At 49.5% G+C, this 22,095-nt stretch overlaps 2 protein-coding genes across 6 annotated transcripts in view; both read left to right on the top strand.

The window, feature by feature from the left end:
- Positions 1 to 1,626: 1,626 nt before the first annotated feature.
- EPS8L3 (EPS8 signaling adaptor L3) lies at positions 1,627 to 11,741 on the top strand (the record flags this gene model as incomplete). Its single annotated transcript, XM_082616602.1, has 16 exons — positions 1,627 to 1,672; positions 1,831 to 1,895; positions 3,629 to 3,787; positions 4,073 to 4,222; positions 4,314 to 4,369; positions 4,785 to 4,924; positions 5,012 to 5,127; positions 5,391 to 5,511; positions 5,597 to 5,658; positions 5,886 to 5,960; positions 6,285 to 6,433; positions 9,416 to 9,497; positions 9,747 to 9,781; positions 10,262 to 10,445; positions 10,631 to 10,804; positions 11,688 to 11,741. Exons 1-16 carry the CDS (start codon positions 1,642 to 1,644, stop codon positions 11,739 to 11,741), a joined length of 1,653 nt encoding a protein of 550 aa, XP_082472728.1. The 5' UTR covers positions 1,627 to 1,641.
- Positions 11,742 to 14,229: 2,488 nt separating this feature from the next.
- The window catches only part of LOC309799696 (glutathione S-transferase Mu 3), a 39,529-nt gene continuing 31,663 nt past the window's right edge, over positions 14,230 to 22,095 (top strand). The window contains exons 1-8 of one of the 5 annotated variants that reach the window (XM_082613129.1): positions 14,230 to 14,331; positions 14,719 to 14,794; positions 15,135 to 15,199; positions 16,292 to 16,373; positions 16,451 to 16,551; positions 17,446 to 17,541; positions 17,631 to 17,741; positions 18,041 to 18,238. In XM_082613129.1, coding sequence (XP_082469255.1) covers positions 14,284 to 14,331; positions 14,719 to 14,794; positions 15,135 to 15,199; positions 16,292 to 16,373; positions 16,451 to 16,551; positions 17,446 to 17,541; positions 17,631 to 17,741; positions 18,041 to 18,139 — 678 coding nt within the window. In that variant the 5' untranslated portion in view covers positions 14,230 to 14,283 and the 3' untranslated portion in view covers positions 18,140 to 18,238. The other 4 variants (XM_082613128.1, XM_082613130.1, XM_082613131.1 and 1 more) reach the window with 4 other exon arrangements.

The raw sequence follows: 22,095 nt of genomic DNA, 5'->3' as shown, positions 1-22,095 counted from the left end.
TAAGGCACTTGGCATTAGGCTCACAGCGCTAACCAGGGTGGCTGCTCTTGTTAGAGAGGAATGTACAAGGTTTGGTGTGGCATTAGGATGATGGGCAGGGTGGAGTGGGGTGGTCAAGGAGGGTTTCACTGAGGAGGTGATCCTTAACCTGGAATCTATTTATTTATTTAGATTTTTTTTTATTTAACCTTGGTTTATAACATTATATGTTTCATGTGCACAACATTATATTTCTTCTTCTGTGTACACTATAGCATGCTCATCACCAAAAATTTAATTTCTATCCATCACCACACAGTGATCCTGTTTACCCATTTCCCCCTCCCTCCTGCCCCTTCTCTTCTGGTAACTGCTACTCTGTTCTCTGTACCTACATTTTCATTTGGTTTGGTCTGTTTATATATTTTGTTTTGTTTGTTTGTTTCTTATATTCCACAAAAGAGTGGAATCATACGTTATTTATCTTTCTCTCTCTGTCGTATTTCATTTAGCATAACACCCTCAAGGTCCATGCAAATGGCAAGATTTCATCTTTTTTATGGTTAATTCCATTGTATATACAACATCTCCTTTATCTCGCATCTGTTGATGGTCACTCAGGTTGTTTCCATATCTTGGCTATTGTAAATGCCATGATGAACACAGGGGTGAGTATTTCATATTCTTTGGATAAATACCCAGAAGTGAGATTGCTGGATCATATGGTAGTTCTATTCTTCATTTTTTGAGGAGTCTCCATATCGTTTTACACAGTGGCTGCACCATTTTACATTCCTACCAACAGTGCACGAGGGTTCCCTTTTCTTCACTTCTTTACCAACTTTTTTTTCTCTCTTGCCTTTTTGTTAATAGCCATTCTGACAGGTGTGAGGTGATACCTCATTGTGATTTTGACTTGCATTTCTCTAATAATTAGTGATGTTAAACATCTTTTCATGTGCCTGTATGTCTTCTTTGGAAAAATATCTATTCCCTTGAGCTGGAATTTAAAGGGTTGTGTGGGAAGGGACTCTGAGAAGAGGGTTCAGAGAATGGAAAGGCAAAGAGACAGAAGATTTAGTAAGACATTCAGGAAAGTGCAGATCACTGACACATCCTACAGAGCCCCATCATAAACGTGCATACAAATGCATGTGCATACACACTCACATACACCCCTCCTGAGTGGGTCCCCAGCATAAGAGCCAACATTGGCCTCCTCCTAATTTGAGGAATTGAAACAGGCTTGGACAAGAGGCTTGCTTTGGCAGGGAAGGCTGCTGACCCTAATTCCTTCCCTCCAGAAGCTAGGCACACCCATCTGGCATCTTTTACACTCAGGCCCAGAATGAGATCTGGTCCCAAGTTCCTGTCCACCCAGCTTTCCTGAGCCCATTGGAATGAGCTTTACTGGCCAAATAATGGGAAGCTGGGAGCCTGCCTGGGGGCCTCCAAGGCCCAGCCAAGACGGAGGGCTCTTCAGCAGAGGGTACGTCTGGAGAAGGATCCAGAAAGACCTGTGGTCCAAGCCTCAGACCCGGGTCAGGGATGGGCTGCAACAGCTGTCCCACCGAGCTCCGCCCCAGTATCCCTCTCCCCAGCCCTGATTGCCGTCTCTTCCGTTCATTTTGGCTTCTAGGGAGTCATCTCAGCAACATCAACATGTCCCGGCCCAGCAGCAGAGCCATTTACTGTAAGCTGTCCCTCCAGTGCCCTCTCCCCTTCCCTCCCACTGAGCTCCCTGAACCCCCTGCCTTCCATTGCCTCCCTTGCCATGCTGACCAACCCCTATTGCTGTATATGTCTCACCCCCTTCTTCTGCCCCCACGCCCTTGCTTTGGGCCACGGCAGTGCACCGGAAGGAGTACTTGCAGAATCTCACCTCAGAGCCCACCCACCTGCAGCTCAGGGTGGAGGTGAGTAACCAGGGGGCCCCAGACAGTTTCCTGATTCAACCCAAGTTTTCCCGTGTGTCCACCGCCCTGACAAAAAAACAGACATCTGAGATAAGTCTCTGCCACAGAAGCCAATGGCCTGACCCAGTCAGAGCAGGTGGGCTCGGGTCCAGCAAGCCTAACTGAGCATCTGCTAAATGTGGGGAAGGAAGATGGGCAGGGAAGGCCAGGCTAGAGGTTGAGGTGGTGGACGTCCTATCCCCGGGCAGGAACAAGCAGCAGACGGATGGGTCAGGAGGCACCTGCCACCACCCCATCCCTGCCTGTCTCCCAGTCCACCCCCTGCCCCAGGAAACTGCTCTTTGCCCAGGATCTGGCACAGCTGGAGGAAGGAATGTGTGAGGTTAGCAGTCCCTGTGTGAGGACTTGAAAGGACCACTGTCTGAGAGTGGAGCTTTCTGGGCTTGAGCTCTCCGGGCAGGCCTGTGCAGCTTAGAGCCTACAATGGAAGCTCTGGCCCTGCGTGGGAAGACAACACTGGCTCTGCCACATCTAATTGCCTGGAGAGTTGCTGACACCACAGCAAAAGCTCAGACTGGAAGGGTGTGGCAGAGAAGAGAAGACACCAGGTCAGGTTGAAGGTCTGGGGTAGAGACCACCCCTGGGCAGCAGCAGATTTAGGGGCCCCCGGAGAAGAAGCAGCGAAGGATGCTGGAGCAACCGTGTGGAGGCTCCAGAGGGCGGCAGAGGTCAGGGCCTCCAAGCCAGCTGGGTTGGGCCCAGGAGCACTGGGCTTCATGGAGGGATGGGGGTTAGGAACTGGCTTTGGTTAGGTCTAGCAGGCAAGAGGAGGCATGTCCAGGATGCCAGAGCTCATGATGTCAGAGCTCCTGATGTCAGAGCTCCTGAATATGCCAGCCATGTGAACTGGGAGAGGAGCTGGGAGCTATGCAGAGGGCAGCGTGGTAGGATCAAGGGGCAGGAGGCAGACAACCTCCCCCTAAACAAGGGCCTAGAGAGGAGGGTGAGGGGCAGGACTGTGACTTGTGAAGGCAATGTTTGGATAGGAGAAGGGAGGGGTCTCCTCAAGGATAAAAACACTGCTGCAATGATCAGACTAGCAGGGGGGCAAGGGCCTGAGTGGAGACAGAGGTCAGTATGGACCTCTCTGGGCAAGAATCAGGGAGAAGGGGGGCTTGACTTCTTCCTGAGAGACTGGGAGGTGATGGATTAGCAGAAGTGGAACGTGCCTTCTGGGCATGAGGAACAGCATGAGAAAAGGCATGGAGACAGGAACGCTAGGTCAGGGAGGAGATGGACCAGGCTGGGATGGTGATTTCAAAAATGGCAAAGGAAGCCGGGGACAGAATTTGAGCATCCTATATATATCCCACCCAGAGAAGTCCAGACTTATTTGTTGGGTAGCTGAAGCCCACATCTACCACAATCTAGCCCCCTCAGCTGGCCTGGACTGTTAAAGGCCATGACTGTCCTTTCTCCAGAGTCCTAAACCCCCTCCTACAGCCCATCAGACCCTGACTTGGGGGCCCCATCCTAGCCTGACTGCCTCTGGCCATCACACTGGCCCTTGAAGTTTGCTTTATAGGGATTGCCTGGCACTCCCCAACAAGGACGCCAGGGACATGTCTTCCCCCTCTGCTGCCTTTCCCCCACACCCCAGCCCTGCACATTCCCACCTGTGATCCCCTTCTCCAAACCTTCTCCCAGTCCTGCATCTCCTCCTCTCCCCTCAGCACCTGCTGACATGTAAGCTGGGGACGCAGAGAGTCCAGGAGCCCAAGGATGTCCTGCAAAAGCTGCAGGAAATGGATGCTCAGGGCCAGGTGTGGAGCCAGGACTTGCTCCTGCAGGTCAGGGATGGCTGGCTCCAGCTGCTGGACATCGAGACAAAGGTCAGCCTCCCACCATTCCCCGCAAGGGATCATAGCTGACCCAGGCCATGGGAAAGCAAGCACCAGGCATGAACACCATCGATGCATGTCCCACATGGCAACCACCCCTCCCCATACACAATACATACCCAGAACTAGGAAGAAATGGGGGACAGAGGCATAGGGATCAGGGGAGACGATCCCCCATCCCAGACCACCAGAAGGGTGGAGCAACCCAGGTCAGGAGCTCCCAGGAGTCAGCCTGGCTCTCAGTGACCTCACAGCTGACCTCTCTGCCTGGCCCAGGAGGAACTGGAATCTTACCGCCTGGACAGAATCAAGGCCATGGACGTGGCACTCAACACCTGCTCCTACAACTCTGTCCTGTCCATCACTGCACAGGATTCAGGCCTGCCAGTCACTAGCACTCTGCTTTTCCAGTGCCAGGAAGTGGGGGTGAGTAGGTGTGGAATCCAGCAACCATCACCCCCCTCCCACTCCTCCCCGACCCCCCATCCCCAGCCTGTCTGACTGCTGCTTCCTGCAGGCAGAGCGACTGAAGACCAGCCTGCAGAAGGCTCTGGAGGAGGAGCTAGAGCAAAGGTAGGCAGCCTCTGCCCCAGCTCACCTGCAGGACCTCAGAGCTCAGGTCTGGGTGGGCCAGGCTCTGCCCCACATCTGGGGGAGCCCAGGAACCTGTGGCCCAGTAACATAGGCATTGACCTGGGGAGGGGCCAGGCTGAAATAGGGCACAGATGGGCATGGGGAAGGGGCTGGGGCGGGGCCCAGTGAACACTGGAGGCTGGCCTCGGAGGCTGACGTGGGACGAACTGGTCCCAGAGAGCAGGCAGATGAGGCAGGGGAGAGTCAGGGAAGTGTTCAGATGGAGACCAAGGTGCAGGGCTGGTCGGGCTCCTGGAGAGAGGGAGTGGTACCCTCGGGTCCTGGGGCAGAAGGGTGGGCAGTGCTTCTGTCCCAAGAACCTTGTCAAAGCTGTGTCCCCACCATGTGCTCACAGACCCCGATGCGGAGCCCTTCCCCCAGGTCAGGACAGATGCAGGGGGTCTCTTCTGGAAAGGCCGATCCCTAAGGAGCAGGTACCTCCTCTGGAGTGCAGACCCCCTCCAGAACAGCACCACTGGATGACCCCAGAGCACAGTAAGTTTGGGCGTGGGGGCCAGTGGGAGGAGAGGATTCCCATCAAAGATCAAAGAAGTTCTGGGCCATGGTTCCCATCCATTGCAGATACACCACCATCCCCAAGGCCCCTGCCACACCACTCCAGCATCCAAAAGTCAAGTGCCTTCACTTTGCCTCCTTCGAGGAGGTCCCCATCCCCCGGGGACCCAGAATGGGATAAGGTAACTGCAGATTGTCTTGGGCTCGTTGAGGATTTTTGGTCCTGGCCCAAGGGAGAACACCAGTCATCTCCCTCACCCCAAGGAGCCAGGTGCCGGGATGACCAAGGCAGGGCCTGGGCTGAGGAGGGACACGGAGCCTTGGTCAGAACCTGGGCTGGGCCTGAGGCTCAGGCTTGTGGTAGGAGGGGGCGGGGGGGGTCAGGGTTGGGAGTTCCAGGGTGGGCCTAACTGCCCACTCAGGCCATGGGTTGTTTGGGGTCCAGGAGGTGCTGAACCACGTCCTAAGAGACATCGAGCTATTCATGGGAAAGCTGAAGGAGGCCCAGTCAAACACCAGTCATAAGAAGAAGAGACAGGGGAAGAAAAAGATAAAGCATCAGGGGGGTGAGTGCTGAGGGCCAGGGGAGAGGAGTCGGGGGAGAGTCTTGGAATGATCTGCGACCCGCCACCTTCCCACTTCTCTCTATAGGGATAACAGAGGCACATTACATCGACTGCTTCCAGAAGATCAAGTACAGCTTCAACCTCCTGGTATGTGGCTCCCCACAAGTTCCCCAGCCCTTCCCCCTACCCCACCTCAGCAGTCCCCTCCTCTCTTGTCTCATGGACATCCCAAGCTTCTCCAGCTTCTGCCCACTCTTGGGACTTCTGGAGAAATGCCAGGCTCCCCATCAAGGCCCAGAACAATGGGGCCCTGGGGTCCTGGTGAAGGTAGGGTGGGAGGAAGGGTGGTAACAGGCTTTGCCCTGTGTCCTCAGGGAAAGCTGGCCATGATGCTGCAGGATACAAGCGCCCCTGATTTCGTACACCTCCTCTTCCAAACTCTGAACTCCGTGAGTCGGGGGAGGACAGGGTGGTGCAGAGGGACATGCTGAAGTTAAGATGAGACAGAGGCCGGGGTGGGAGGTAGGGGGCAGAGGGAGTCTGTGGATCTGCCCCTCGCTCACCCCAGCACGTTCTTCTCCTTGACCCCAAGACACCATCCCCACTATGCACTGTCCTTGACCCCAAGGACACCAGTGGGGGCAGGAAGGCGCAGGCCTGGGGCAACGTGGTATTGCAAAAGTGGGAAGCCAGGGACCCCGGACCCTTCCCCACTCCTGTCTGGCCCTGCAAGAGCCCAGGCTTCCTGAAACCTCCTGTCCCTCCCTCCCCAGATCCTGAAGCAGTGTCCTGAGCCTGGCCTAGCAGCCCAAGTGATCTCACCCCTCCTCACCACCAAGGCCATTGATCTGCTGCAGTCCTGTCTAAGCCCACCTGAGAGTAACCTCTGGAAGGGGCTGGGCATAGCCTGGACCACCAGCCAGTAAGTGACGACAAAGCCTGAATGAATCAGAGGCAAGGGACGTGGGGGCATAGGGCAGGACACACAGGGCAGGAGGTGGCAGGCTCTACATCGTGTCTTAAAACAAACAGAAATTCTGTACCCATTAAACAATTAAACAAAACTCTGTACCCATTCTTCCCACTCCCCAGGCCCTGGTAACCTCTATTCTATGAAATATCTCAAAACAAATTGAAGACTCTACCTGGAGTGTCCAACTTTTAATTAGGCTAAGTAAAAACAATGAAAACAAAACAAAACCACCACTTACCATCACCCACCACTGAAGGAAAGCATTATTTCAGAAAAAAGAACAATTCTTCCCAAGGAAAGAGAGTTGGCAACCTTTTACTAAAATTTTTCTCATTTTTGTCAAGGACAAAATGAAAACTCTGTCTCAAGTCCTGCCCAGATTTTAACAATTACTGACGTAAGACATGCTGCAAATGTAACATCAATAAGAGTTGCAACCCACCAGCCAAGGAGCTAAGAGAGAAAGAGATATTCCACGCATGTGGAACCGTGAGATGGGCAGTTGGGCGGCAAGGCCAAATTGATGAGAGCTGTGGGGAGGGGAGGATGAAACCAGCTTGGATATGCTGAGCTGAGGTGTCAGTGGAACCTTCACAGAGACAGGGTGGCCTGGGCTTTGGGGGAGAGGTCTGACCTGGCTACAAGAGTTTGAGAACAGTCAGTACAGAAGTGATAGTTGGGGCCACCTGGAGGTAAGCACTGCAGTGGGAGCCCCAGAGCTCACCTTAACAAGCATGGTCTGCTCTCCCCATGAGAGAAGGGCCTGAGGAAACTTCAAGGTGGTGAAAGGAAACAGGGTTAAGGAGGCAAAGAGAAATTCCAGAGAGTTAAAAGGAGAAACAAAAAAGCAGAAACATGAAATCCAAGAGAGAAGAGGGTTGGGTTTTTTAATATAAATTTATTTATTTATTTTTGTCTGCGTTGGGTCTTCCTTGCTGCGTGGGCTTTCTCTAGTTGCGGCGAGCAGGGGATACTCTTCGTTGTGGTGCACGGGCTTCTCATTGCGGTGGCTTCTCTTGTTGTGGAGCACGGGCTCTAGGCACACGGGCTCAGTAGTTGTGGCTTGCAGGCTTTAGGGCGCAGGCTCAGTAGCTGTGGTGCACGGGCTTAGTTGCTCCACGGCATGTGGGATCTTTCCGGAGCAGGGATCGAACCCGTGTCCCCTGCATTGGCAGGCAGATTCTTAACCACTGTGCCAACAGGGAAGTCCAAGAAGAGGGTTTTAGAAAGAGAAATCAACTGGGGAAAAAAACAGTGGTTCTAGGATTCTTTTTGCCTAATGAGCTGGGGGTTTTTTTTTCCAATTCAGCCCCATTAAAGGATTTTTGTGTCCAATTCATCTAAAGACATAAATTATAACTTAATGTAATCAATTTATTTTATTGTGGTAGAATATACATAGGATAAAAGTTAAACTATTTTTAAGTGTATAATTCAATGCCATTAAGTACATTAACAATGTTGTACAACCATCACCACTATCCATTTCCAGAAATTTTTCAGCATCCCAAACAGAAACTCTGTACCCATTAAACAATCAACCAAAACTGTACCCATTCCTCTCTTTTCCCAGCCCCTGGTAACCCCTATTCTATTTTCTGTCTCTGTTTATTATTTTAAATATAAAATTAAGTCAGATGTGGCCTAAGATGTTTTCTCATTTCTTTAAGTAACCAAAAATGGACGAATGAATGAAATGAAAGACAGAAACACAGAAAATAGAATAACTAAAGAGTTGTAAAAACTCTCAAAATAGTTAAATTTCAGGTAAATTCTATTCAGGTTATTTGATTTTAGGCAAATTGACCCAAAACTATAAATAACACTAAATTGTGTGGTAATCCAGAAGGATATAGACCATACAAGGCCATTGGATCTGGCAGTCAGGAGATTATCAGGACTTTAGAAGAACTAGTTTCAACAGAGCAGTGGCAGAAGTAAAAGTCAGGTTGCAAGGCATAATGAAAGAACCAGAGGTAAGAAAATGTAGGCAGAGCATATGGACACATCCTCAAAAAACTGGACAAAGATAAGATAATAGAATGACAGCTTAAAAGGCACAGTAACAGAGTCAAGGGAAGATTTGAGCATGTTTTTAGGACAAAGAAAAGGAGCCAATAAAAAAGATTCAAAAGGGGGAATAATTTACTTGTCCCCGTTGAATAAATTAGCTGCCTCCTCTGTCCCATGCACTGTACTATGGACACAGCTCTCAAGGAGTTCAATGTAAGTAAGAAACACAGACATGTGAGAATCATGTGCAATTCAGCGTGAGAGGAGCAATTATCCAGGGTGTCTGGAGTTCAGCAGCAGTGCAAAGAGGAAGCATTCACCTCTGCCTCCGAGAGGTAGGGAGGGGACTTCCTCGAAGAGGGGACTTGGCATTCCCCAGGCCGGCAAGCAGAGCATGACTGGAGACCACCAACAGCGCTGCTCCTCCTGCATGCTAGGCAAAATGGGTGAGGGGGAGGCTGAGCGGCAAGTACCAGCTCCCACCCTAGAGCCAGCCAGAGTGCTGTGCTGTGATCACAAGGCAGAGTTCCACATACTAGCCTGCTAGAAAGAAAGACATCTGCTGCTGGGAACTATAACCAGTTAGACCCCGCGGGGGTCTTCCAGCCCTAACGCTCTGTGGTTCTACCACTTTCATTCAAAACCCCCATCAGTGAGATAAAGTACTCATCTCTTCTGGGGTTGATATGCCTGCACTTTCACGGGCAGAGGTGAGGCTGGCCCATGGATACCTGCACTGTGGGATTTGTACATGCTTAGCTGTTCGCTCCTATGTGGGTGTCCTGGGGCCTTTGATCAGTGCATGTGGGCCACATCCTCCACTACCTAGAAGATTCCCCAGGCTAGGCCCTGTCACCTCCGCCCTCTCCACATCCCACAGCCTGGCACAGAGTGGACTCAGCCTTGTTCTTTCCCCAGGGCCAACTGGACAGGCAGTGAGCCCCTGCCCTACCAACCCACATTCTATGATGGTTGGCAGCTTCCAGAACCTTCCTACCAGGTAAGGGGAGCTTGGCACAGAGTCCTATTCAAAGCCCTAGTCTCTGGCTGGTTTCCACTATCTCAGTCCAAACCATGGTCACGTGACGCCTAAGTGGTAGGTGGGTTCTGTGTGGTGGGCAGACAGGTGAGGGGATATGAGGCAGCTGTGTACAGGTGGGTCTGTGGTCTGTGGTCTGTGGTCTCACACCCCACCTCCCTACCACCACTCTGGCTGACATCCTGCTCTTACTCTGTTCTGCCCCTACAGGCACCTTCAAGAAACCAAGACTCTACTTCCCTCCGGTATGCCCTGGGTTTAGTCAGGACCATATGGTTCTGGGGAGGGATCTGTGGATTCTGCATGTCACTGACCTCTGGGTTCTCTTTTAGCCAGGCACGTACATGTACAGGCACATCCCTCCCCTACCTTGGGTGAAGAGGCAGTTTTTTACCTTCCTAGGCTCCAACCCCTTCTTCTTTCAATACTCCCCACACATACCTCTGATTTCCCAGAGCTTGAGTATTAAGTGCTCAAAGGAGAGCTCAGATACAGAAAATTCCAATGCTGGAAGAGTCTTGAGAAATCAACATTTCAGACCCCTTCTGCTTATAGAAAACCACACCCCAAGCCCACCTAACAAGAACCTGCCCTCAAAATCTGTGGAAGCCCAAAATTCACCATTAGACTCCAAGGGGGAGATATCTGGGGCTCTGGGGCTGAGACAGGGGCCCAGTCTCTGAGGCCCCACTCTCCGGCCATCCTGACTCTGTCTCCGGGGGTAGTGAGGGAAGCCCTAGGTTAGGGAGTAACTCGCACTTTGCTCAAGAGGAGACACACAACCACGGACCCCACCCTGTGCCCTCCAGACCCGGACCTGTCGAGCCAGCCCTGAAAATGCAAGTCCTATATGAGTTTGAAGCTAGGAACCCACGGGAACTGACTGTGGTCCAGGGAGAGGTACTGGAGGTGAGGCATGGGCTTGAGCTGATAAAAGGAGGTGGTGGTTGGTGGGAGCTACTGGGAGCATGGCGTGGGTGGCCTAGAGAGGGAGAGGGAAGGTGGGGAAGGGCCAGAAGGGAGAAAGCCTGGTGGGAGAGGGGCAAGGCTGGTCGGACAGAGGCTCAGGTCACCACTGGAGTGACTCTTGGCAGGTTCTGGACCAGAGTAAGCGGTGGTGGCTGGTGAAGAATGAAGTGGGACAGAGCGGCTACATCCCCAGCAACATCCTGGAGCCCCTGCAGTCGGGGTTCCCTGGAAGCAAGAGCAAGTCGCCTCCTTGGGTACTACCCAGCCTAGACTATTCAGAAGCTATAAAGCCTGAGTCAGAGGTGGGGGCAGGGAGGATCCAGTGACAAGTGGAGGAGATGGTCCTGGTTCAACTTAATCAGTATTATCACACGCTTACTGTATCCTGAGTTTATTCGTGGGACCAGAGCAGAGAACAAGCCTTGTGCCTATCAGACAAGCGAACCATGGAGTGAGACAAGTGATCTGATGGAAGCCCAGAGAAGGGAACCAGATGATGGTGGCTGTAGGTGGCTCTGAGATGAGATGGCCTCTGACCCCCACTTCCCCTGATTCTAGGCTCCAGGGCTTCGACTTAGCTCAAGGCCTGAGGAGGTCACAGCCTGGTTGCAGGCAGAGAACTTCTCCACTGTGTGAGTGCCAAGTCCCATGGCTTTACCTCTGTAAAGGGCTCAGATAATAATCAGGCACCCCTCCCCATCACAAGAGTCTCTCCCAGGGCACTTCTCCCTTCAACCTCAGGAACTATGATATTAGTTTCAGCCAATATGTTTATCTTACTCCCTGGCCTCCAGATACCCTTTCTGTGAATTCTCTGTCACCCCAGGCTCCAAACCCAAACAGCCCCTCCTCCACACAGACACCCAGGCCCAGTCCTTCCGCCCCACCACTGACAGCTTCTGCTGTTTCTGTTTCCAGCACAGTGAAGACTCTCGGGTGCATGACGGGGCACCAGCTGCTTCACATGAGACCTGGGGAGCTACAGATGCTGTGTCCCCAGGAGGCCCCACAGGTCCTGGCACGGCTGGAGGCTGTCAGAAGGATGCTGGGGGTGAGGCCACCCTGGGATCCTGACCCCCGCTGGAAATGTGGGATGATCCCTGAGTGAGAGTGTCAGGTGGACAAGCCAGCAGCCCCAACCCTGGGGTGGCACTCAATGTGTCAGGTCTGGCCACAGGACAGTCCCCCAGGGGCTTGATTTCACGTGCTCAGGCATGCCTTGAAGCTCCTAGCTGATTGTTGGCATCAGCTCTGGGGTCCCTCACCTGCCACCAGCCTCACCTCAACCTTTTCTTTCCTCAGATGAACCCTTAGGCGCAACTCAAACACCTCCAAGACCGAGACTTTCTCACAAGCAAGATGGTGGATCTGATAACTCTTTAGAGCCCCGAGAATTCTTCTTTCAGGCCCCCAGGTTGCAGTGAACCCCACACCCCAGCTCACACAGCAAAGAAGATGAGCAAGCCCAGAGGTTGAGACAAATGGTGCCCCTTCTTGCTGTGTTGAGAGCCCTCCCCAGTTGCCACCTATTTATTGCATCTCTTTCCTGAGCCTGGAGCACTTAAGCCTAGGTTTGTCAGGACTCTGTTTAGCTCCCCTCCTCCCCAATAAAAGTATCTTCAAGCCTGTCATGCGCCTCTCTTGCAGCTTCCTCTGGCCCTGACGGAGGCCAAAGGCAGAGAGTCAGGAAGAGCTGGGACACTGGGCATGAAACAGCAGCAGCCCTACATCCATCACTGGGCCAGACTGTTTGAATGTGAGTGGGAATTCACTGGAGCTGAGCCAGAATTTGAGAATTATGGTCCAAGCTCTCCTTACTTTCTAAACAAACTCCAAAATAAGGCTATCCTTGACATCTTTATCCTTCTGTGTACATTTCTTCCAGTATATTCCAAGGCACCCAGCACAGTTGAGGGCACAACACTGCACAGGAGCAAGGAGTACCGGGGCTGACAGTGGTAGGTTTTGATCAACCATATTGGCTGATGATCCAGAGACGCACTAAAAAAGCATGTCAGGTGGTCCACGCTCTACTTGGCAACTTTCTCTTCTAATACTTTTGTCCCCTCCTGTTGGGTGAGCTGACTTTGAGCCCCCTCCCCAGCTTGTCTCTTTAGTGGCAGAGCATAGGGAACACTGGACTGGAACATTGGACTGCCTGTGTGGACTCTGGCAAGTCGTTTCACTCTCTGGCTTCCTTTTCTCTCAAACGTTAAGTGAAGAGCCTGGACTGTCTGTGGCTTCTAATATTTAGTATACATAGCCTTCTTTAATCTCAGAACTGTCACAGACTGCCCTCCCTACAAAACAGAGGTTGTACTTTCATTGATTTAGTCTACAAGCCTTTAGATAAGGCTTGATGTACTTATGAATTAAGGGTCCTTAAGATGTTCCCTTAGTCTCTCTTAATTGAATTTGTCCATGACCCTAACCCTGCCAGAATATTGTATTTTTCGACTGCCTATGTCATCCCCTCAAGTTCCTGGCCTCCGAAAATCATCTCTCTTAGCTGGTAACACTGAATAAGAATGCAAACATTTTCCCTCACAAAATAGAACAAAAGTGAGACCCTTAAGGTTTGACTTTCAAGGGCAAAAGTTAACCAGAAAAGTTAATTTGGGGGAACGGGGAGAGGAGATATTGACACATTGCCTTCTGGGGTTTCATGGAGCTGAAGGAGTCCTAGAAACAGGGAAACCCTCCAGAACCAGATTAAAAAAGTATGCTCCCCACATTTCCCAGCAAGGACTGAGATGAGGTGAGACTGTCTGGACATCCAAGCACAAAGGAACTAGCACAAATTGGGCTGACAGACCTAGGTTTGAATCCCAGGCCACCCATGGAAACTTGAACCTAGGAAGGCAACTCACCCAACCTCTCCAGGCCTGGATAATCTTAATGGGCATGAAACCTACTTCACAAAGTTGTTGTGAAGCTTAAAGTGCAATAAATTGGTAACATACGTGAAATACCTAGACTATTGATTAGCATATCATAGGTGCTCCCTAAGTGTTAGTCTTACACCCAAGTTAATTTGTGACTGGCCCGTTACCTTAGGAGGAGAAATCCAGGCATTATAAATGCGTCTGTCCCAATGTGTTTGTACTTTTTTCCTTTCTTCTTTTAGTGAACTGTCCTTTTAAAAAGTCTCATCTTTGCTTCAGCCAAATGAAGGGGGAAATGTTGAGTTCCCAAACCCAGGCTAGGGGTTCTTAGAACACAGGGGCTCTGTGTTCTAAGTGGCTGTGCTGTAGACGCCAGGCCAGACACCTAACGAGCAGCTCTGAACTCCTCCCCATCCACCCTCAATGCACACGCCAAAGATAGAGATTCCCTGGTGGTCAGTCTCAGTCGCCTCCTGGTTCTTGCCCACCTCCCCCCAAACCCCCCATACCCGCTAGATAAATATTTATGGCATGAATCGCACTCTCCCGGCGTAACCAGGGCCCTCACCGCCTAGGCTGTTAGGGCTCCTCCCACCCTAATTGGCACTAGTAAACAAACACAGTTCGGCTTCACGCGTGGAGAATGCAGAGACCCAAACCCAGGTCCGGGTCACTCTCCTCCCCTGCCTAGCCCGGGGATGGTCTGCCCCCAACCCCAGGGCCTGCAGAAGTCACGCCTGCGCGCGGCCAGGCGGACACTCGGAGGGAGGGGAAGACGACGGTGGGGGCGGAGTCAGGCGCGCACGTTGGTGCCACCTACTTACGTCGGGTATAAAGTCCCTCCCGTTGGCCATCTACCCGCCAGTCCGCGAAGGCACGCACGCAGTATCGGAATGTTGTCGAAGTCGACCGTGATTCTGGGTTACTGGGATATTCGTGGGGTGAGTGCCGTCTCAATTGCCAAGCCGCTCGGTCTGGTAGACGGACGCGGAGGTGGCCGTGGGCTCACGGTCAGTGGTCTCCGAGAGAAGGGGTTCTACTCGGGGGCCAAACCTCCTACGCCGCGACGCTTAACGCAGCGCGGCCGGCCCCAGCCGAGCTCCCGGGCCGCGGAGGCCGACCCCTGTCCCGCCTCTGGACACGCTGGCGTTGGGGAGAGGGGCTGAGGGCAGCAAGCCCAGTGGGGTTGGTCTCAGGAGCCGCTTAACTACTCCCTCGGCGGGATGCAGCGTCTGGGCAACCCGGAGGCGGGGGCATTGGCGGGCGGGGTTTGGGGGGTGCCGCTGGGAGCTGTGCAGATGCTGACGGGGAGCTTTTTTACTCCCCAGCTGGCGCATGCCATCCGCATGCTCCTGGAGTTCACGGATACAGCTTATGAAGAGAAAAGATACACGTGCGGGGAAGGTAATGCCCCTCTGGGTGCCAGTGCGATGCCACGCTAAGCCGAGCAGGCCCTCCAACTGTCCCTGTATTCTTCTGCCCTGAGGTTGGCATCACGACGAGGTCGGGTGGGACTTCTGCCCCAATCACCTGGGAACTCTCTGCTGTGTCCTATGTGAGGAGAGAGCTGGGGATTCTCCCTCTGCCATAGCCCAACCATGTCTTAACACTTTATGAGTAATGGTTAAGCTTTGGGGGCCTAGGTATGTGAGGTATTGGAATTAGGGTGTGTCTTTAGATCTTTCCACTCTCCTCAGGTCGGATATTAAGGAGGTTGGATCCCACTTCATTCTCTCTCTTACAGCTCCGGACTATGATAAAAGCCAGTGGCTGGATATGAAATTCAAACTAGACCTGGACTTTCCTAACGTAGGTGGCTTTAGAAGAGGGGACAGAAACAGAAGGGAAGGCCTTCAAGTATATCCTTGCTCCTTTCCTCTCTATTCTAGGGGGATCTAGAATATGGGCTCTTAACCTGGATAGAATAGATAGAATTCAGGGGTCCTTGAACTTAGATGGAGAAAAAATTACATTTTCATTTCCACTAACTACTAACTAAAAGTTAACAATTCCTTCTGTTGTGAGTATAGGCAATCAGTGACCTTGATTATTAGCCATACCTGTGACTTTGTCACTAGTAGAAAACGGATATTTTTGTATTATATTAATGTGTTGCAGATATTATAAATAAATATTATTTACACTTATCATATTTTGAAAGTATGATAGTTATTACCTCTTGTTATTTAATGCATTCATAGGCACATATTACTCTTACAGTTTTGTTCTTTTAATATTATATAAATCGTGTAAATATATGTAATTTGCTTTATGCATTTAAAAACCTTATTCTAAGAAAGGGTCCAGGGCTTCCCAGGTGGCGCAGTGGTTAAGAATCCGCCTGTCAATGCAGGGGACATGGGTTCGAGCCCTGGTCTGGGAAGATCCCACATGCCACACAGCAAGTAAACCCGTGGGCCACAACTACTGAGGCTGTGCTCTAGAGCCCATGTGCCACAACTCCTGAAGCCCACACGCCTAGAGCCTGTGCTCCACAGCAAGAGAAGTCACCGCAATGAGAAACCCACACACTGCAACGAAGAGTAGCCCCCTCTAGACACAACTAAGGAAAGCCCGCGTGCAGCAATGAAGACCCAATGCAGCCAAAAATAAATAATAAAGAAAAAAAAAAGGGTCCTTGGCGTGCACATACACACACGCACACACACACACACGCACACGCACACACACAGATTAAGCACCCCTGTCTAGAATCAGGTGCGGACCCATAGAATCAGGTGCGGACCCAGTTACTAACTTTTACTTACTCTCTTCTTTCTCCTGACACAGCATCTTCTCTCTACTGTTCACTTCCCTGCAAGTCTTATCTTTCCCAGGAGAGAGAGGCAGGTAGGCAAGAGAGAGTCGGGTTGTTCATTTGGGCTTTCCTTTTCCTTCCAGCTGCCCTATCTCATAGACGGTAAGAACAAGATCACCCAGAGCAACGCCATCTTGCGCTATATCGCCCGCAAGCACAATATGTGTGAGTGGGGTAGGGCTGGTGAGGTGAGGGCTGCTCACCTGGGGGTGGATAAGGCCAAATGACAGTTTGGCCTACAGGTGGTGAGACTGAAGAAGAAAAGATTCGAGTGGACATGATGGAGAACCAAATAATGGATTTTCGCATGCAACTGATACAACTCTGCTACAACCCTGACCACGTGAGTTTCCTTAGCAGGAAGGCATCAAGAAAAAGTGAATTGGTACAGCCACTATGGAGAACAGTATGGAGGTTCCTTAAAAAACTACAAATAGAACTACCATATGACCCAGCAATCCCACTACTGGGCATATACCCTGAGAAAACCATAATTCAAAAAGAGTCATGTACCAAAATGTTCCTTGCAGCTCTATTTACAATAGCCCGGAGATGGGAACAACCTAAGTGTCCATCATCGGATGAATGGATAAAGAAGATGTGGCACATATATACAATGGAATTACTCAGCCATAAAAAGAAACAAAATTGAGCTATTTGTAATGAGGTGGATGGACCTAGAGTCTGTCATACAGAGTGAAGTAAGTCAGAAAGAGAAAGACAAATACTGTATGCTGACACATATATATGGAATTTAAGAAAAAAAATGTCATGAAGAACCTAGAGGTAAGACAGGAATAAAGACACAGACCTACTAGAGAATGGACTTGAGGATATGGGGAGGGGGAAGGGTAAGCTGTGACAAAGCGAGAGAGTGGCATGGACATATATACACTACCAAATGTAAAATAGACAGCTAGTGGGAAGCAGCCGCATAGCACAGGGAGATCAGCTCTGTGCTTTGTGACCACCTAGAAGGGTGGGATAGGGAGGGTGGGAGGGAGGGACACGCAAGAGGGAAGAGATGTGGGAACATATGTATATGTATAGCTGATTCACTTTGTTATAAAGCAGAAACTAACACACCATTGTAAAGCAATTATACTCCAATAAAGATGTAAAAAAAAAAAAAGAAAAAAAAGAAAAAGGAGCATTGAGGAACCCAAATGTTAATTCTGCTCCATTCGCATGCAGATGATGACAGCTATTCTCACTTTCCCTTTTACTTCTCTCCCAGGAAAAACTGAAGCCTCAGTACTTGGAACAGCTACCTGGACAACTGAAACAGTTCTCCTTGTTCCTGGGGGAATACTCATGGTTTGCAGGAGAAAAGGTAGGAAGAAAGGAAAAGGAGGGTATCCCTTTCTATCTCTGCAGGTGTTAATGAACTCCCCAGACCTGATGATCTTATCGTCCCTCTAGCTCACCTTTGTGGATTTCCTCACCTATGATGTCTTAGATCAGAACCATATCTTTGAGCCCAAGTGCCTGGATGAATTTCCAAATCTGAAGGCTTTCATGTTCCGTTTTGAGGTGATGCTCCCTGCACCTTTCTCTTACAAAAACAGACTCCCCCGGGCCCCGAGGGACCCCATTGTGGTAGATTCTTACCCAACATCAGCTTTTGCCTAAAGGGATCAAGGTTGGACACCTCTAAGCCTTTAAGTCTTGGGAAGGCCCTGGCTTCTATACCTTGAAGGGACTGTCTACAAGAAATGGCAGGGGTGAGGGGCTTGTGGGTGGAGTCAGGCAGCATGTGAGTGTTGCTGTTTTGGAATGGGTCTTTTGGCTGGGTTAGAGTCTTTATAAGGTTTGGTGTGCTTTCCCTTCAGGCCTTGGAGAAAATAGCTGCCTACATGCAGTCTGACCGCTTCCTTAAGATGCCCATCAACAACAAGATGGCCCAGTGGGGCAACAAGAGAATATGCTGAGCAGGAGGCATACGTGCACTGCTTGTTTTGTTCCATCCTGTCCCTAGGGGACCTGTACTTTCTCTTCTCTGCTCTTTTCAATAAATAGCACTGAGGCTACTGGTGTCCAGCTGGATGTCTCTTGGGAGTAAAGGCCAAAGGAGAGTGAGGACATGTTATTTCAATCACTGCAATGTTGACATTCCCCCACCCCACACCTGAGTTCAAGGGCCAGAGGTTCTTGACTAGCCCTTCAAAGTACTAGAAATAAAGGTGAGATTGCACAGCTGTAGATGACAAGTGTGTTAAATGAGACTAGAGCCCCTGTGAAGACCTGGTGAAGATAAGTAAAACTGTGGGGTACTATGAACTCAACAGAACTGGAGTTCAGAAACAGACCCTTATATATGTGATAAAGATGATATTTCAAACTGGTAGACTAACCAATATGTAGGAGTGGGACAGTTACTTAGCAATTAAAAATAATAGACCCTGGCTTCCCTGGTGGCGCAGTGGTTGAGAGCCCGCCTGCCGAAGCAGGGGACACGGGTTAGTGCCCTGGTCCAGGAAGATCCCACATGCCGCGGAGCGGCTGGGCCCGTGAGCCATGGCCGCTGAGCCTGTGCATCCGGAGCCTGTGCTCTGCAACGGGAGAGGCCACAACAGTGAGAGGCCCGCGTACCGCAAAAAAAAAAAAAAAAAAAAATAGACCCTGGGCTTCCCTGGTGGTGCAGTGGTTAAGAATCCGCCTGCCAATGCAGGGGACATGGATCCAAGCCCTGGTCCGGGAAGATCCCACATTCCGCGGAGCAACTAAGCCCGTGTGCCACAACTACTGAGCCTGCTCTCTAGAGCCCGTGAGCCACAACTACTGAGCTCACACGCTGCATCTCTTGAAGCCCGTGCATTCTAGAGCCTGTGCTCCGCAACAAGAGAAGCCACCGCAATGAGAACCCTGAGCACCGCAACAAAGAGTAGCCCCCACTCGCCACAGCTAGAGAAAGGTCGCGCACAGCAACGAAGACCCAACGCAGCCAAAAATAATATATAAATAAAAATAAATTTATTAAAAATAATAATAATAGACCCATACTTCATACCATTCACTGAAATTAAGTCATCTGGAGTTTAAGGCCCAATGTTAAACACAAAGCTCTAGAAGTATTAATGAAAATGTATGAACGTTTGTGATCATAGGGTAGGAAATATTTCTCTAAGACATTTTAAAAAGCTATAAAGGGAAAGATTTACAAATTCAACATTATTCCACATAAAAATTTTTTATTACAAAATGAAATGACAAGTGAGATAAAGGACCAGTATAAAGACTATGTAAAGAACTCTTATTAAGGCAACTCAGGTTTTTTTTTTTAATTGAACATAGTTCCCTATGCTATGCAGTAAGTCCTTACTGTTTATTTTATATATACTAGTGAGTGTCTGTTAATCCCAAACTCCTAATTTATCCCCTGCCACCACCTTTCCCTTTTGGTAACCATAAGTTTATTTTCTATGTCTGTGAGTCTGTTTCTGTTTTGTAAACATGTTCATTTGTATCTTTTTTAGATTCTACATATAAATGATACATGTCTTTGACTGACTTGCTTTACTTCGTATGATAATCTCTAGGTCCATCCATGTTGCTGCAAATGGTATTATTTCATTCTTTTTTATGGCTGAGTAATATTCTATTGTGTCTATATATGACATCTTCTTTATCCATTCATCTTTCAGTGGACATTTAGGTTGCTTCCATGTCTTAGCTGTTGTAAATAGTGCTGCTATGAACATTGGGGTGCATCTATCTTTTTGAATTAGAGTTTTTGTCTTTTCTGGATATATGCCCATGAGTGGGATTGCTGGATCATATGGTAACTTTATTTTTAGTTTTTTGAGGAACCTTCGTACTGTTCTCTAGAGGCTGCACCAATTTACATTCCCACCTTCAGTGTAGGAGGGTTCCCTCTTCTCCACATCCTCGCCAGCATTTATTATTTGTGGACTTTTTGAAGATGGCCATTATGACTGGTGTGAGGTGATACCTCATTGTGGAGGCAACTCAGTTTTTTAGAAATGGACAAATATCTATGAACAGATGATTTATGGAAATAGAAATATTGATGGCCAAAGAAAGTTTAAAAAATATTTATAATCCAAGAAACTTTAAATTATACCAGTAAGAGGACCATTTTTCAGATGAACAAATTTAAAGTTTGTGAAGTGTTGGCAAAGCTTGGGAAATTGGTAAGGATTTCTTGCTGGTGAACTTGTGAATTGGTATAGCTACTTTGGAGGACAATTTGTCAATATCTTCTAAAATTCAAATCATATCCTGTGGCCCAACAAAGATGACCTTGCTTCCCCAAACCCAGTAAGGTAGAAAGAGTCTCCTGGAAAGAGGAACACTACAGTCCTATGTAATATAATCAAGGAAATGACATCCCATTACTTCTGTTGCAGTTTATTAGAAGAAATCATAGGTCCTGCCTACACTCAGGGGGAGAGGATTTCACAAGATCGTGAGTACCAGAAGGTGGGATTATGAGGGCCATTTTATAGTCCGTTCACCACAGGGAAGAGGCAAGGAAATGGGAAACTGGCCTTGCAGTCCCCTGAGAAAAGAATCCTGGGATGACAGAAGTGATGACAGAAGAGAGCACCATGGCAATTGTAAAGGAGAGGTTTTAAAAACATAGGTCCATATTGCACCTGAATTCCAGATAGACTGTAGAAAAATCACATGTTCCAAATTTTTCTAGTTATTATGTTTGTTAGGGAAAATCCATTTAATTGTTATCCAAAACCAAGAAAGCAGAGAAGGTCACTGAGGAACAGATCCATTCCACAGGAGCTGTGGCTCCCCCAGGTCCCAACTGCCCCTAACTCTAATTCTAAGATGGACAAGAAGAGAACACTCTTACAGTGGTTCCCTTCAAGCAAATAAGGGAAGTGGATGCCCTATCATCCCAGAGGCACAGAGATCGCACAAGTGTGAAACTAGTAGACTAGTGATGGGTTTGTGCAAGTAGCATCAATAAGAACTTTTTAAAACAAAAAACTTGTGATAGCTGAATTGAATTTGGTGGAGGAGTTCCCCAAAAAGTATTAGGGAAATTCATTTGTATTCATTGTTGAGCAGCTGGATTAAGGCATTTCCAGTTCAGAGGAAATAACTTATGTGATTCAAGAAAAATTTGTAGAGTTATTTCATTGATGGGATGGGTGGAGTGAGGGACTCTGATGTGTATGGGCATGGACCTGCCTTTAAAGACAGTTTAAGGGCTTATGAAAACACCTGGACTTGGTACAGAAATTGCATTTTCTTTATCCTTCAGCTGCAGGACTAGGTGGCACAATAAGCCATGTGGGTACAAAGGGATTTAAGGAGTTCAGGTGGATGAATGGTAGGGGAGAGGGAAGGAAGTGACATTTAGCCAGTGATTTTTCTTTTTTTTTTTTTTTTTTTTGTGGTACGCAGGCCTCTCACTGTTGTGGACTCTCCCGTTGTGGAGCACAGGCTCTGGACGCGCAGGCTCAGCGGCCATGGCTCACAGGCCCAGCCGCTCCGCGGCATGTGGGATCTTCCCAGACCGGGGCACGAACCTGCATCCCCTGCATCGGCAGGCGGACTCTCAACCACTGTGCCACCAGGGAAGCCCAGCCAGTGATTTTTCTAATGTGCAGGCTTGCTCATGTCACTCCCCTGCTTGAATATGGCTAATGGCTTCTTAGGCCTCAGGAAAAAGACAGTCTCCTCCAGTTTACAAAATTCTTCATAATCTGACCTCTGCTTCCTTTCCAGCTCCATCTCTTGGCAGGCACCCCCCTCTTTCCCTGCCCTGGAGCACTGGGTTCTAGCTTTTCTGAATTCCCTAGACTCTAGAGTCAGGCTCCCTGGGTTCAGGTCCTGGCTCTGCTACAGTAAGCTCTGGCCTCCTGTGCCTCTGTACTTTCTCTGACAAATGAACCCTCCCTCA

The sequence above is a fragment of the Mesoplodon mirus genome (genome assembly GCF_964341445.2).
Source record: "Mesoplodon mirus genome assembly, chromosome: 3".
In the NCBI taxonomy this organism is placed as follows: domain Eukaryota; kingdom Metazoa; phylum Chordata; class Mammalia; order Artiodactyla; family Ziphiidae; genus Mesoplodon; species Mesoplodon mirus.
This window is presented reverse-complemented; position numbering and strand designations above follow the sequence as displayed.